Source organism: Typopeltis vanoorti, chromosome 6 (genome assembly GCF_054136105.1).
Source record: "Typopeltis vanoorti isolate ZY-2024b chromosome 6, IOZ_Tvanoo_1.0, whole genome shotgun sequence".
Lineage (NCBI taxonomy): Eukaryota > Metazoa > Arthropoda > Arachnida > Uropygi > Thelyphonidae > Typopeltis > Typopeltis vanoorti.
In genome coordinates this window covers 37,370,851-37,387,479 of record NC_143554.1, presented here as the reverse complement: position 1 = coordinate 37,387,479, position 16,629 = coordinate 37,370,851, and the positions used below count along the sequence as shown (strand labels likewise).

General features: G+C 36.8%; 1 protein-coding gene across 1 annotated transcript in view; it reads right to left on the bottom strand.

Annotated features, from left to right (window-relative positions):
• Positions 1-16,629, bottom strand: part of LOC150105385 (DDB1- and CUL4-associated factor 17-like) — a 108,522-nt gene that overhangs the window by 56,465 nt on the left and 35,428 nt on the right. The window contains exon 2 of the mRNA XM_090393945.1: positions 1,644-1,705. Within this exon, the coding sequence (XP_090250071.1) occupies positions 1,644-1,705 (62 nt within the window). The remainder of the gene's footprint in view (positions 1-1,643; positions 1,706-16,629) is intronic.

Sequence of the window (16,629 nt, the reverse complement as noted above, 5' to 3'; positions counted from 1 at the left end):
CAATCTAATTAGTTTACATACATTTCTCAGTCATGCTACAAGTTCAAATATTACAGGATCTAATAGCTGAAAATATCTTTCAAACAATTCTTATCTCCGACTCTCAATCAAGAAGGGTTTCCACAGTTAAAGTTAATAATACACTATGATAGACCTTACCGGAAATGGTTCCTAGAACATCTATTATGTTGTGAGCAAACTTCTGGAATTTACTTATCACACTTAAAGAATAAAAACACATCTACAAAACTTATCCGCAGTCATACTTAAAGCACTATCAATTACGCTTCAGAATTCTTAACATTAATTAGAGGGCACTTCAACCATCCTTATTACCTCTCATAAATTAATTAAAACACTGTGAGATTCTCTTTAGGGCAAATCGGAAATAAGCTGCAATACTAGACCAGCTGGGTTTATTCAGAATTCTTCCTTGAATGTTCAGCTTTTTACTTTATCCGATTGTAGCTTTAATTTTGCTTCTATTATTACTGCTGATTTCACTTTCAGCTAACTATAAAATTCGTTACGTTCTTGCTCACTTATAAAAATTATCCACTTAACTCCTACCCTTAAGAACCTTTTATTTACTTCTACTTCTTTATTTTATCACCCTGCTTCCTCTCACTTCCAAGTTTTCGTCCCAACTCTTTACTTTTTATATATTTTTTTTATTCTCTCTTTAGCCCACGTTCTGTTCCACTCGCGCTCGTTTATTTCACGCGTCTCTATGACAACAGACAAATAAACATTCTCGCCAATGTTAGACAAGGCTATACTACTACATTGAGTCATTACATACGTTAAGCTTTATACACAAATAGGAATAATTAGAATATTTGCTTTTCAATAAATGCGTAGTTAATATTGCAAATACAAGTTCTTATAATATTGACATAACAATAAATAAAATAGCTTAATAATATTTAATACAGAATCTATTTACCATTAACACATTTCTTTGATTAAATAATTAAATATTTGATATAATTAAGGTGGTTATATGATATCAAATAAAAATTATGTTATTTACATTAAATAATATTTACAAGCGTAGCCCTTGTGATGAAAATCATGTTGGATTCTGAATCAAATAACATTTATTCTATTTTCTACATAATTAGAATCCAACAGTGTGCACAGTGTATACCTAGATAAGTGAGATTTGTTTTCCATTGCATACAAACCCAAGCCTCAATATCCTATCACTAATTCCATCACATATTATAAACTGTCATTTATTATGCTTTACAGATTATAAAACAACACAGTTTTTTGAATGGTGATCTGCTCCTTTACAAAACAAGACATGGACCCCGTTTAAATTTCTCTTTTCTTGTTTTTTTAGTTTTGTGAGAAAGCTATAATATGAAAAATTTTATTTACTGTTTAAAAAAATATGCAAGCTAACTGAATGTTGCAGTAGTAATATTTTAATGTAACAATAATGTGAAATAACATTCATTAATAGCTTTTCCTACAGCATTCTTCAATCAAACGAACTTTCAGCTATGCAATCAAAAAATTGGATAAATGGAAGATTCCAATATTTATGAATTCTGTCAAAGAAAATGAGAAATTATTTATGAAAAATACAGAAAGATATTTCTGATCTGCCAATAAGAGGTAAACTGAATACTCACTCTTCACAGAATATTGGCTGTCTTGATTTAGTTTCCCATATTTTTCTAAATGTTGAATATTTCTGAAAGTGTAGTTAAAAATAAATTTAATGATTCAAATGTATGTGAGTTTTTAACAAATCAAAATTAACTTAACAAACACATCTCTAACAATTTAATTGCAACTGTTAACACATAACCTATAGTAAGCTGGCCACTTAACTTGAAATCGAAATCTTAGAGATAGCAAACTTACACAGTATTCTCTCAGTAAATGTCTGACAATTGTTATCTCTCACAGACTACATGGAATTATTATTGAAAGGTCTTTGTCACTAGCTCTATACTCAAACTATACCTTAACCTTATTTATTATTTTCACGTTCACCACACTCTCAGGAAATGTAATCTACTTCATCATTCTGCAAGCAAAAACCTGCTTCTCAAACACATACAGTAGCAAACAAATTAATCCGAACAAGTCAAGTTTTTGGTTTGATTCAGTTCACAATAATTTTGGTTTTTGTTGTAGTTCATTATTTTGGTTGAAGGCTGTGTGTTTAAACTGTCTCTGTGATGTTTATATTAATAGTGTTATGCGTTTTTAATAGTGTAAACAAATTAACATTCATAGTGTTTTATTCATTTTGTGTAGCTATAAAATGGATACATCTCCAAGAAAGCATTCAAAAATATGTACTCTTTCTCAGCACACATCCATGATGCAAAAACAAATTGCCAATGAATGTGGTGTTAGTTTGGGTACTGTTAATGTGATAAAGGTACCTGTCTCCCTACACTTCTTTAGGGAGACAGGTACCTTTTCTCCTAATAGAAAAGGAAAATGTGGGTAAAAAAGGAAAACTACACTTATTCAAGATTGTTTACTAGTCAGGAAAAGCAAATTGAATCCAAGATTGCCTAGTGTAGACTTAAATAGAGACTTGGCATCCAGCAGGATTAATGTTTCTGACATGACTATTCATTGAAGACTGTTGCAAGCAGAGAAGGCTGTGCACAGACCAAAAAAGAAACAACTGTCAATGAAGTCTATGCATGAAAAGAGGCTCCAGTGGGCAAAAGTGTACAAAGACTGAACTGTTGAGAAGGTCATATTCTCAGATGAGAGACATGTCCAAGGAGAGCAAGAACTCAATGTTCACAAATCAGGGGCTGAGATGATATCTCCAACCCACCTTCAACAAGCTCCTAAACACCCACTAAAAAGATGTTCTGGGGTTGTTTTATACATGACAGTCCAGGATCACTTGTGCCTGTTGATGGTATGGTGAAAGTGATCAATACATAAAAATATATATTGATTTTTGGATGGTTTGCATCTGAATGGATTTGGTGTGCGGAGACTGGAAAAAGTGTTGTTGAATGAAGTGAAAGTGGATGTGCAGAATCAAGGAAACTAGAGTTATTAAGGGGGGGGGGAGTGGATATGCAGACTTTGGGGAGGCAGTTGAGTGTATGAAATGGGATAGTTAGTATAAGGTATCAAGATAGGGATGGGACTAATGGGCTTTTGCATTTCATGTATACTAATGCCAGGAGTATTAGGAACAAGAAGGAAGAATATTTGGCCTTCGCTGGCTCTTCCAGGCCACAGATTACTGGCATTAGTGAAACATGGCTGACAGAAGATGATATAGCTAGTGGGATATAGAATGTGAGGGGCATAGTGTATGTTCAGGAGGGACAGAGAGAATAAAATGGGGCAAAGGAGTGTTATTGATGATAGCTGATGAACTGCAGCCAAGGAGAATAGAAGTTGAACTGCAGGATAGAGAAAAGAACACATTTGAGGCTATTTGGTGTGAGATTAAGACTAGCAGAACAAAATATTCAGTTGGGTGCTGCTATAGACCAGGCGATAGAATAGATGCTGGAGACAGTATGCATAAGCAAACAGACGCAATGAGTGGAAGGAGGGTAATTATTACGGGTGATTTCAACTATGGTAACATTGATTGGAAAGAGGAGAGGACACATGTGAGGAAGGAATTGGATTTTATGCAGTTATTAAGGGATAACTATCTGCGACAGCATATAGTGGAAAACACTAGAGCATGGGTCGCCAAACTTCTTTGACCATCGACCCTGTCAAGAGTTTCTTGACTTTTTATCGACCCCCTCTATTTTACTATTACGTAATTATAATAGGACAAGCAGAAAAGATGCCTATGTGAGTTTTTAGATTGTTTATTTTATAGTTACAGTGTTTCTTGTATGTGTAATATAGTATATATTATTATATTGGCTTAACGTCAAAGGGATACGTTTTTGTTTTCGACGTCCTTCTTAACATTACATATTTGATAGGGAAGATAAATAATATATAAAATATAAAATTTAATTTAGATAACAAAATAACAATAATACAATCTTCCTATAGGTATATGTAGGATGTACAAAACTACCAGCCCTGCTCAACTCTTCAACATTGAGAAGTTTAGTTCGTGAATGAATAACGATTGAATTATAATATGTATGTTGATGAATTTTAGAACATTAACGCTCACTTGTATGTCGATGCACAAAAATGAGAACTGGGATTGAATATGTGTAAGTATAAGTAAATAAGCAACCACGCACATGTTGCAATCTCTCTCCTGCAGCGGCGCCGGGCAGGAACCACCGACATCCGTTTATCGGTAAATACGTCATTTTGACCCCTGTCCATGCCAAACTTCAAAAAAATGTGAAAGAGTTCCTCAAAAATCACAACATCCAATTGGTTCAGTGGTCAGGTAACTCTCCTGACATTAGCCCAATATCAAATATGTGGGACATAGTAAAAAAAAATTTGGAAAATTAAACTGTGATACAAAGGATAATATAATTAAATCCATTATAAAAGTATGGTTTCGAGATGCAGAAATATGCAAAATATGTTCGAATTTGGTAGAGTCCATGCCTAAGCAAATTATAGAACTTATTAGGTAAAGTTGGAGTTTAATTTTTGTACTTATTTTATTGCAAAATTAATTTTTTTTTAAAAAAAATATGAGTGTTTGGATTAATGTGTTCACTACTGTATACCTAATAAAGTAGTGAACACGAACTTTCTTTATAATAAAATTAGTTTAATCCTTTATCCAAGTGTGAGCAAACAAAGTTTGCACTTGAAAGTATCTTCAGGACTGGGGTAAGGTGGTACAACACCAGGGCAACTCATTGCAAAGGTGGAGCAAGCTACCAACACTCCTATCTCAGTATCTCCTATAATGCAAAACACATCTCCTTGCGGATATGTCTAATGTTGTGCATTAAGGGAAGGGCCACTACCCAGACTAGTTTCAACCTTTATTAAGGTCTCAACAAAATCTTTATTGGCTGCCACTGAAGAGACCTCAATAAAGGTCGAAACTAGTCTGGGTAGTGGCCCTTCCCTTAATGCATAACATTAGACATATCCGCAATGAGATGTGTTTTGCATTATAGGAGATACTGAGATAGGAGTGTTGGTAGCTTACTCCACCTTTCCAACGTGTTGTCCTGGTGTTGTACCACCTTACCCCAGTCCTGAAGATACTTTCAGGTGCAAACTTTGTTTGCTCACACTTGGATAAAGGATTAAACTAATTTTATTATACGCTAACCAAGTGAAAAATAAACTTTCAACGAACTTTCTTTCTCCAACTTACACATCTATTATATTGCACCTTCTCTAATTCATCAAGCTCTGCAGTGCCATTTCCTCATTTTATTTCCTTGTACCCAAGAGTTCAGAAACATCACACAACCTCATCTCTGGTCCCTTTCCAAATCATTTCAATTCCTTGAAAGCCAGCTAACCAAATTTGTGCATAGCAGTCCATATGCTGCAAATCACAGCTTTGTACAAAGCCTTAGCTTTTTTATTTCTACACATCAATGCCATAATTCGTTGTGCTGTCCTCAGAATTATTGATATGTGACCCATAAATGTCAGTCTGCATCTACCATTACTCTCATGTCATTCTATCTTCTGCAGCTTCTTCAGATATGCCTGCCAATCGAACATGACGCATCGAATCCTTAACTGCCAAATTTCAAATCTTTACCACAGATACCACAAGTGAACAAGAGGACACAATTTGGAGTAAAGTGGATGACAAACAATATTAAACAGGAATTGCATGCGAAAAAGAGGCTATGGAAGAGGAGACAGGTGAAGAGAAGATGCATGAAGAGTATAAGACACAGGCCAGAAGAGTGACTAATATGGTAAGGAAGACGAAACTGGAATATGAGAGGAGATGGGCCCTAAGATCCAAAGAAAATCCAAGGTAATTTTTTAGATATCTGGCCAGTAGGAGGAGAAATGACTGTGGAAGAATGATATTGTAGGATAAAAATGGGAGTAGCGTGACTGATGCAGAGGACATAGTGGAATTGTTCAATGGACATTTTATAGGAGTATTTCATCCTGGAGGAGTTAATTTGAATACTAGAGGGATTGGGTAGGTTCAAAGTTTAGAGGTACAGGAGGAGAGTGTTTCAAATACTGAATACTCTGGATGTCAATAAAACTGTGGGACTGGATGGCATTTCACCACGTATTTTGAGAGAATGTGCTAGGGAACTGACAGAGCCTTTGACCTGGCTTTTGAATGAAAGTCTGGCTGCAGGAAAGGTGCCGATGGAATGGAAGGAAGGTAAGATAGTGCCATTGCATAAGGGCGGTAACAGATTGGAAGTATCTAATTATAGGCCAGTTTGTGTGTCATCAGTAGTTAGTAAGATCTTGGAGAAAGTAGTGAAGGACCTTATACAGCATTGGGCAGATGAGGGTAATGTTATCTATGAAAGTCAACATGGATTTGTGAAGGGGCACTCTTGTTTTAGCAATATGCTAGCCTTTTATGATAAAGTTACAAGAGCATTAGATGAGGGAAAGGCATATACTGCCATTTTCTTAGACTTAGCGAAGGCATTTGATAAGGTGCTACATGATAAGCTGATATTTAAGTTGCAGCACATGGGTTTGAATGTCAGATTGGTCAACTGGATTCAGGATTGGCTGTCCGATAGGTATTAGAGAGTTGTGTATGGTGGGGGCAATTTCAAGGAAGGGTTACAAGTGGGGTCCCACAGGGCTCAGTACTGGGACCTATATTGTTTAACATTTATATCAATGACATTGCCAGTGGATTGCAAGGGGATATTCAGTTGTTTGCAGATGATGCAAAGCTGGGAAGGATCATTAGTAATAGTGCAGCTGTGGCAGCCCTGCAAGAGGATTTGAATAAGCTAGATAGATGGGCAAATGAATGGGGATGTCGGTTTAATGCAGCAAAATGTAAGGTCTTGAGGTTTGGGAAACATCGATGGGACACTGCATACTCTATGGGAGGAGTTATACTGGACGAAGTAGAGGAGACAAGAGATCTGGGATTGATGATTGATAGAAACCTGAAATTTAGGGGACATATTACAAAGGTGTGGAGTGATGGTAACACAGAGGATTGCTGCAATAATGAGAAGGACGCTGACCTGCAGAGATAAAACAGTTATCATTCCGTTGTATAAGACCCTGATCAGACCACACTTGGACTATTGTTCTCAGATTTGGTCACCAGGATTTGAAGGGGATAAATTAACTGTGGAAACGGTACAAAGGTGGAAAACAAAGATGGTTTCAGGACTGTACAATGATAATTATGAGGATCGGCTGAGGGAATGTGGACTGCAGAGTTTGGTGGATAGGTGGAGGAGAGGTGATACGATTGAGACTTTTAAACTGTTGAGATGTGGCTACAGGGTTGACACTGGGGAGTTCTTTCGCTTGGTTGAAGCGTGAATGAGTGATGACAAGAGGCCATCCCTGGAAATTACGAAAGGAAACTGTGAGCAAGAGGGTGCAGAATGGTTTCTTTGCATGGAGGGTGGTTGAACCATGGAATGCATTGCCTGATGGAGTGGTGACAGTGAGAACTGTCAATGAGTTTAAGGAGTGGTATGATAGACTTTATGTTTCTTAGGGGGGACATCCCCTCGATGACTCTTGATAGACTTTATGTTTCTTAGGAAGGACCTCCCACGATGAGGCTTTTAACCCCATGGAGGCCTGAATAATAATTTACACTTTGCAATACTGAATTTTAAGCTCCACTCATCTATCCCCACAGAAGATAGTCTATTCAAATTCCTAACTGAAAGCAGTGGTAGACAGGTAACTTAATCAGTTAATATCATTCTACCATAAACATCTGTTCCTCTAACACATCTCTGGTGGCCACATACTGAAAGAACTAAGAGCAATCATTTTAGAAATTATGGACTTCACAACCGTGTTATAAATAACTCTTTTAATATCCTGACGTTTCGATCTTCATATTAAGATCATCATCAGGAGCATATACAAATATACAGGACAAGCTAAGTTACATTACATACAGTAAGCTAGAGAAACAATGAATTGATCACAAGTTATTCTACTGGCATGCCCTCTAGTGAAAAAAAAAAAATTAATTAATTACAAACTACATCACGCTAAATTTTATTTCTGATAACATGAATAAACATTCTTTCTTACATATAGTTTTCTTTCAGTAACAATGATGTCCTGCTTTTAGTTACAATTGTTATTTTTGATTTAGGATCCTGGATTTTCTACAGTCTTGTTTATACTTGCTCTTAGAGAGGAATGTTCCGTGGGTCGAATATATGCCTTCCATATGTTTGGGATATTTAGACCATCATTATTGTTCAGATTGGGATGGTTGATAATAATCTCACGGGCTTCCTTAAATTTGTGTTCATACCATGTTTTGGTGTGATGTAGATAACTAGTGCTTTTCCAGTCAATTCTATGTAAGGTGTTCAGGGCACGATCCGAAAGGCCAGCTTCACCATAATTATTATATTTGATGTGTCGTTTATGTTCTTTTTGTAGGATAGGAATTGTGCGTCCTGTTTCTCCTATATATGGTATGTTACAAGTGCAATAAATATGGTATACTCCAGGGTGGGCCAGCGGAGGAACTGGGTCTTTGGATGAGTTGAGTAAGCTTTTTAATTTTGCAAGAGGTTTAAAGATGGCTTTGAGGTTGTATATTTTTGTAGTATTCTGTTTATTTTATCTGATGTTCCTTTAATGTAAGGAATGGTTATAGTTTTATTGCAGTTTGGTTTGTCTTCGTTTTTTATTGAGGTCTTATAGAGAATTTTGTTAATAGTGTTTTGGTTGTACCCATTTTTTTGAAAAGTATTGCTGATAACTTTAAATTCATCTTTCAGTGCCTGTTCACTGGAGCAGATCTTCAGAGCCCTATTTTTTTAGAGTATTAACAACATCTAGTTTTTGTGCTGGGTAGTGGTGGTAGGAGTTTATGTGTATATGTTGGCTGGTATGCAACGTTTTCTGGTAAACAGTGAAGGAAAGATTGCCCGAAGGAAGAAGTGTGAAAAGTGTATCTAGAAACAGAAGTGGTTCTGTTTTTCAATCTCAATTGTAAACTACACGTTTGTGTTGTTTGTTTGGATGGCTAAGGAATGTGTCTGGTAGCCATGGGACCAGATCACGAAAACATTGTCAACGTATCTAGGCTATACTTTGGGCTTCAAAGGAGAGGAACCTAAAGCAAGTTGCTCAAAATGTTCCATATAAGTTAGCGATGGGGGAGGGGGCAATGGCATAATGGCGAGCTGGCCGTGCCTTCTTTTTGTAGGTAGAAAGCGTTTTGCCATACAAAATAACCCGAATGCAATACATGTGCAAAGAGCGTCATGATATCTAGAAGGAATTTTTACTGTAAAAGAAGGATTATGTCATTGATTGTGACTTTCATAAAGAGGGCAGAGACGTCAGAACTGACTAATAAATCATCTTTTTCTAATGTAATGTTTTGGATGATGTTTATGAAATGTTGTGTGTGCTTTTGATATAGGAGAAGGAATGAGTGTTGCCGCTAATTTTTTGGCTAAGTGATAATTCGGGCTATTGATTCCATCAACTATAGGCTGGAGTGGCGTGTTTTCTTTATGAATTTTCGATAGCCCATAAATTCTTGGGGAACGAGCGTAGTGCGGAAATAGTTTTTTGACCATATCTTCGGGCCATGTGGTAATTGACTTAAGTAGTTTCTCTGTTTTCTTTTTTCTGTAAAGTCCATAATTTCTAAAATGAATGCTGATCACCATGTAACACTAAAAGAAAGGATTATAATAATTCATGGAGATTCAACCCACAAGCGATGCAATGAATACGGTAAGCTTAAGATTAATGTTTCTAGTTTGATCCATCGACTTTGTTTTTTAAAACAGTGTAGAGACAGCAACATCATTCTGCATTGCATCAAGCTTAAGAGAAAATTCACCTCAACCAAAGTGCAATGAATATACCAACGGATGGAGAAAGCACTACTAAGAGAACAAATCCAAGCTACCAGAAAGAACTTAGTCATTCCTCAAAACCAGCTACAAAAAGAAAAATTGGAACTTTCAAGCTACTTAGACACAGATATCTGGCTGATCCTGGAAAAGATTATGGACAACATGGCGAACAACATCCTCCAAACAAAGAAAGAAAACCTAATTTCCAAATTTCAAAGATCGACGAAACCAGCCGCCATATTCAAATTTCTCCAAAAGGGAACATTAACAACCAATCAGAAGCAAGAAACAACAGGAGCCACCAATTGCCCACAGGTAACAGTAACACAGTTAATCTATCCGACCACGCTTTAAACAAAGACGAATCGGTATTAAATAAAGGACTAAATTTTGCCGTAGCACCCAAGTCGATAAACAAACTTGAATTTATATGGAACATAGAAAAAGACTTAAAATTCATCCCAAATAACATAACAGACAAAATACTTTTAGAAACCGCCAACATTTTAAATCATAACAAAACAGTAACTAGCAACTTAACAAAACACGAATTAACAGCAGTAAAATCATTCAAGTCAAATCCGAACATCGTAATAACTAGAGCGAATAAAGAAAGTGCCACCATTATTCAAATTTCTAGTAAACCAAACCACTTAAGTAGAAAAAAGGAATCTGCTAGTCTCGGACAATAACACATACCAACTCGTTAACTACAACCCAACCAATAGAATAAAAAAGAAAACAGAGAAACTACTTAAATCAATTACCACATGGCCAGAAGATACGGTCAAAAAACGATTTCCACACTACGCTCGTTCCCCAAGAATTCATGGGCTATCAAAAATTCAACCACTCCGGCCTATAGTTGATGGGATCAATAGCCCGAATTATCACTTAGCCAAAAAATTAGTGGCAATACTCAAGGAGTTGGTAGGTCATTCCCCCCTCCTATATCAAAAACACACACTTCCTTAACATCATCCAAAACATTACATTAGAAAAAGATGATTTATTAGTCAGTTCTGATGTCTCTGGCCTCTTTACGAATGTCCCAATCAATGACACAATCTTTCTTTTACAGAACAAATTCCTTCCAGATATCACGACGTTCTTTGCACATGTATTGCGTTCGGGTTATTTTGTATGGCAAAACACTTTCTCCCTACAAAAAGAAGGCACAGCCATGGGCTCCCCATTACCCTCCACCCCCACTGCTAACTTATATATGGAACATTTTGAGCAACTTGCTTTAGGTTCCTCTCCTTTGAAACCCAAAGTCTAGCTTAGATACGTTGACAATGTTTTCGTGATCTGGTCCCATGGCTGCCAGACACTAGACACTTAAACAAACACATACAGATCATCATCTGGAGCATATACATTTGCATATGCTCCAGATGATGATCTTAATATGAAAATCGAAACGTCGGGATATTAAAAGAGTTATTTATAACATGGTTGTAAAGCCCATAATTTCTAAAATGAATGCTGATCACCGTGTAACACTGAAAGAAAAGAACTAAGGGCAATATTGTAAGATGTTTTTCCACTTGGTTACAAATTAAATTATACTTGCCAAGAATTAGATTAATGTTTAATCCTCTACCAAAGTGTAAGCAAACAACACTTGTCATTTACTTACACTAACCTAGTCATGAAGTATCTTCATGAATAGATTGTCTAGAGAGGCTGTTGACTTCACATCAACTGTCCCCCAGTATCCCATGATGCAAAGCACACTTCCTTTTGGACACGTATATTACTAGGATTATGGGGAAGGATCAATACCCAACCCAGTTTCAAACTTTGAGGTACCATCAGTGGAAGCCTTAACTTCCAAATTTCAAAACATTGCATGTTACAATACCAAATTTGTAGCCCAACTCATTTTTCCTACAGAGAAACAAAGAGTCTATTCAAATTCTTAGTTTAAAGCTGTGGTATACAGAAGATGTTTTTGACTCACAACAGTTGCCTCAGTGTCCTATTTCCTTTTGGATGTGTATATTACTAAGCATTATGGGAAGAGGCACTATCTAAACAAGCTTCAACAATCATGCATTCCTGAATTAATTTAATGCACTCCTAACATATACCATCAAGGGATGTACAGGATATGATAGTACTACATGAAAAACTTGCACCATTACTAACCTCCTATCTACAATTTTCCTCCAAATCAATCTGTTACCAGTCAAGACAACATTATCAGATCTTATATTTCTGTCTTGTAAGGTACTTTTTACTCATGTTCTTCATGTGGGTCTTTTGACTGCCAACCTGGCAAAGAACACTTGTTTTATTAATCTTTCCTCTCACATTCTCTTTAAGTGACTATACCACCTGCGATAGCTATGCTAATACATTCCTGAATGCTAACAATGTCAAGTTCTTTCCTAATATCCTTGTTTTTAATATGATACTGCCATTGATGCCATCTTTTCACATCCCCCAAATCTTTCTCAGGACTCTCATATCTGTGGTCTCTAGTCTTTGGTCAAGTGTTTTTATTTCTAATCCAGCTCTCAGATCCATTAGTTAAAATTGATCTGAACTTGTATACAGCTAATTTAGTGTTTTAACTAATTTCTCTCTTATTCCATATGTATTGATTCAGTTGACTTTCTATCACATCAGCTTTGTTGATTCTGTTGGCATTTCAGACATTTCATATGGAAATAGACATGTTCTATAGGTTCTCCATTCACAATACAGTTAATATTTTCATTGTCTTTATCTTGTTATTGCTGATCTTCATACCAAATCTATTACAACAGTTATTCAAATTAGTCAGGGAATCTTGCAGACTTGTAGCAGATTTATTTAGAATTATAACATCATCCACATAAAGTAAACCGCTGAGTTAACATCTCCAATTTTGATATCAGATGTAATACTACTTTCCTTCATAATGTGATCCACAAAGATAATAAATAATAGATGGCATAACGTACATCATTGTCTGACACTAGATTTAACATAAAACTATATTCCATTACTACCTTCAATTCTAACTGTTGATTTACAACTGAAACTAAGCATTGCTTGATATAATGCCCCATTGAGACCATACAACTATAGCGTTTTGAATAGCTTTTCGATTGGCACTTTGTCGGAAGTTTTTTTCCACTTGGCTAGAGTATAAATTATATATTTAGTTTAATCCTTTATCCGAGTGTAAGCAAACAAAGTTTACGCCTGAATTATCTTCAGGACTGGGGCAACTCGTAGCAAAGGTGGATAAAGCTTCACATCACTTGCCTTAGTATCCCATAATGCAAAGCACATCTCCTTGTTGACATGTATAATGCTATGCATTATGAGAAGGGTTAACTACTAGACCGGTTTCGACCTTTATTGAGGTCTCTTCAGTGAGAGCCAGACCCAGAGGTGATACGAAGGTTGAAGCAATGCAGAAGTCATATTTACCTTTATTAAGCTTCACATCACTTGCCTTAGTATCCCATAACGTATAATGTTCCAACATCTTTCTCTAATCCAGAGTAATTTAATAATAAGGTGTGATACCTTTTGGCAACTCGTATAGGTAAATATGACTTCTGCATTGCTTCAACCTTCGTATCACCTCTGGGTCTGGCTCTCACTGAAGAGACATCAATAAAGGTCGAAACCAGTCTGGGTAGTGATCCAGACCAGTTTCGACATGGGTATATTTCTCATAATGCATAGCATTATACATGTCCGCAAGGAGATATGCTTTGATATGCTTTGCATTATGGGATACTAAGGCAAGTGATGCGAAGCTTTATCCACCTTTGCTACATGTTGCCCCAATCCTGAAGATACTTCAGGTGCAACTTTGTTTGCTTACACTTGGATAAAGAATTAAACTAAATATATAATTTATGGCACCTTGTCATATGCTTTTACCAGATCTACAATGTTTAAATATAGATCTTCATTATATTCCCATGATTTCTTAACTATTTGTCATAAAGTGAAAATCTGAACCTGACAGCCCTGATTTGGCCTGAATCCAGCTTGTTCTTCACCAAGCTTCCCTTCCACAATCCTTCTCAACCATTTCTCAAGTATATTTGCATAAATCTTACCAGGAACACACAATAGAGAAATACCTCTAATTCTCACATTCAGTTTTATTTCCATTTTTATATATGGGTACTATGAGAGCTCTACTCCAATCATCTGGAATTAGTCCCTCTGTCCAGGCCTTCTGAACTATGCAGTGCAACTACTGTAAGTATGGATATGTATTCCTGATTGCATGTTTGTTGAGTATTTTTTACCACTGTGCTGTCACTTAGCAATTTAGCAATTTTTCGAAGTAATTACTCCATATATCAAGGATATGTCACCTTTATCATCTCTAATTCCTTTTACAGCACTCTTTCCTCTATTTTTGAGCTTCTTCAACAGCCTCCTGAATACCTTGCCACCTTCTTGATATTTATTTTCTATGTTCTTACCCAAGTCTTCCCATGACTTTTGTTTAGTTAGTATTACACAGTGTTTAGCTTTCTTACATTTGTCTCTGTATTCTCTGAGAGCACAAGCTGACTTATTTGTCAGGAACTTTTGATAAGCTTTCTTCTTTTCCTTCACTGCCTCTTTAACTTCCTGTGTCCACCCTGGAGTTCTGATTTTTCTATACTCGCAGACAACCTCACCACATGCTTCTCTGGCTGAAACAAACAAAAACAACCACTGAATCTCCAAGATTTGGTTCCTCTTCTCATACTCATTTATTTTTTTTTTCAATAACGTTTGTGTATTTAGTCTATAGTTCACATCTGAGAGCTGCTCAACTTTTATTCGCTTTAAAACTTTCTTACGTGTTCTTCTTTTCGATATGACATTTAATTTTATCCTACTCAACACTAAATGGTGATCATTTCCAATTTCAAATCCTCTGTACACTCTAGTGTCCTGCACTAGTGAGAAAACATCACTATCAACATCAACATAGTCAGAGACTTTTCTTTATCCTTGCCTCTTTTCTCCATGTGAATTTGTGCACATTTTTATGTTGCAATGTGGTGTTAGTAATAACCAGTCCATGTCCTGAGCAGAATTCCAACAAGTATTTGCCATTATTAATAGCTTTGCCCTTTTCTCCAAATTTTCCCATAATATTTTTGTGTCTGACAACCATTTCCTACTCTGCTATTTAGATCCCCAACAAGGACCAACTTTTCCTTTTTCATTGTGTCAGTTGCTTTTTCTAAAGCCTCAAAAAATTCCTCCACTTCTAGAACCTTGTCTTATGTAGGATCATATTATTATTACGGGCAACTCCAGGGAGTCATTAGACTCATTGAGGGAGGCCCCAAATCATATTCATCACAACTATTCAGCATTCAAACAGTATCTATCATACCTCACCTTAAACTCATTCACTGTCACAGCATCCACCACAGACTCTGGGAGCGCATTCCACTCATTCACCACTCTAAAAGTAAAGAACCCAGCTCTAACACCTTTACTAACCACACTTTTGCCCAGTTTCCATGGATGTCCCCTAGTCCTCCCACAACCAGCCCTGTTCTCAAAAATATCTTCTGAATTAATTTTATAGAAACCCTTCAGTAATTTGAATGTCTCAATCATATCTCCCCTCCTCCACCTATCAACCAATTTTTGCAACCCACAAATCCTCAACCTGTTCTCATAAGGTTCATTCCACAGACCTGCTATTATCTTGGTCACTCGCCTCTGGATCCTCTCCACCTCCTCCCCATCAAGAAGAAACCTAGGTGACCAAATCTGGGCACAGTAGTCGAGATGGGGTCTTATCAAGGCTCAATACAGAGGAACAATAACCTGCTTGTCAACGTATTCTTCAGCAACCAAGTGATTTGATGAGCTGATTTGGCCACTTTCGCAATGTGTCCCCTAAATTTCAACTCCTTATCCGCCAACACTCCTAAATCTCGTGCCTCATCAATTTCCTGGAGTACAGTTCCACCAATGTAGTAAACTGCTGCTATCTTTTCACCCCAAAATGTATAACCTTACATTTTGCCACATTAAATTGACATCCATTCTCCTTAGCCCAGACCTCCAATCTATCTAAATCATCTTGCAAAATTTTAACGTCATTTGCATTCACTGTTGCCCTACCCAACTTTGCATCATCCGCAAACAAATGAACTGTTCCTCTCAGATCCTTTCCTATATCATTAATGAACAAATTAAACAGCAGTGGTCCAAGAACAGATTCTTGTGGCACACCACTAGTCACAGGCCGTCTTGTGGACTCTACTCCTGAATAAACCACTCTCTGATATCTCTCGGTCAACCACCCTCCTATCCATCTCACCAACCCTATATCCATCCCCATATGCTGCAATTTACTGATTAGAATTCCATGTGGTATCCTGTCAAAGGCCTTAGCAAGGTCCAGTAGAATCAGTGTAAACCCATTACCCTTATCCAGTTCAGCTGTCACTGTGTTATAATACGTGAGCAAGTTACTGAGGCATGACCTACCCTTCACAAAACCATGCTGTCCCCGATACAGTATCCCATTTTTTCTATCCACTCTAGTATTTTCCTCTTGACTATTTTCTCCAAGACCTTGATAAAGATTCCTGTTATGCTGATTGGCTGGTAATTTTCAACAGCAGCCTTGGAACCACCTTTATGCAGCGGAACTATTTTCCCCTCTTTCCACCCCCTTTGGACTGATCCAGACCAACTC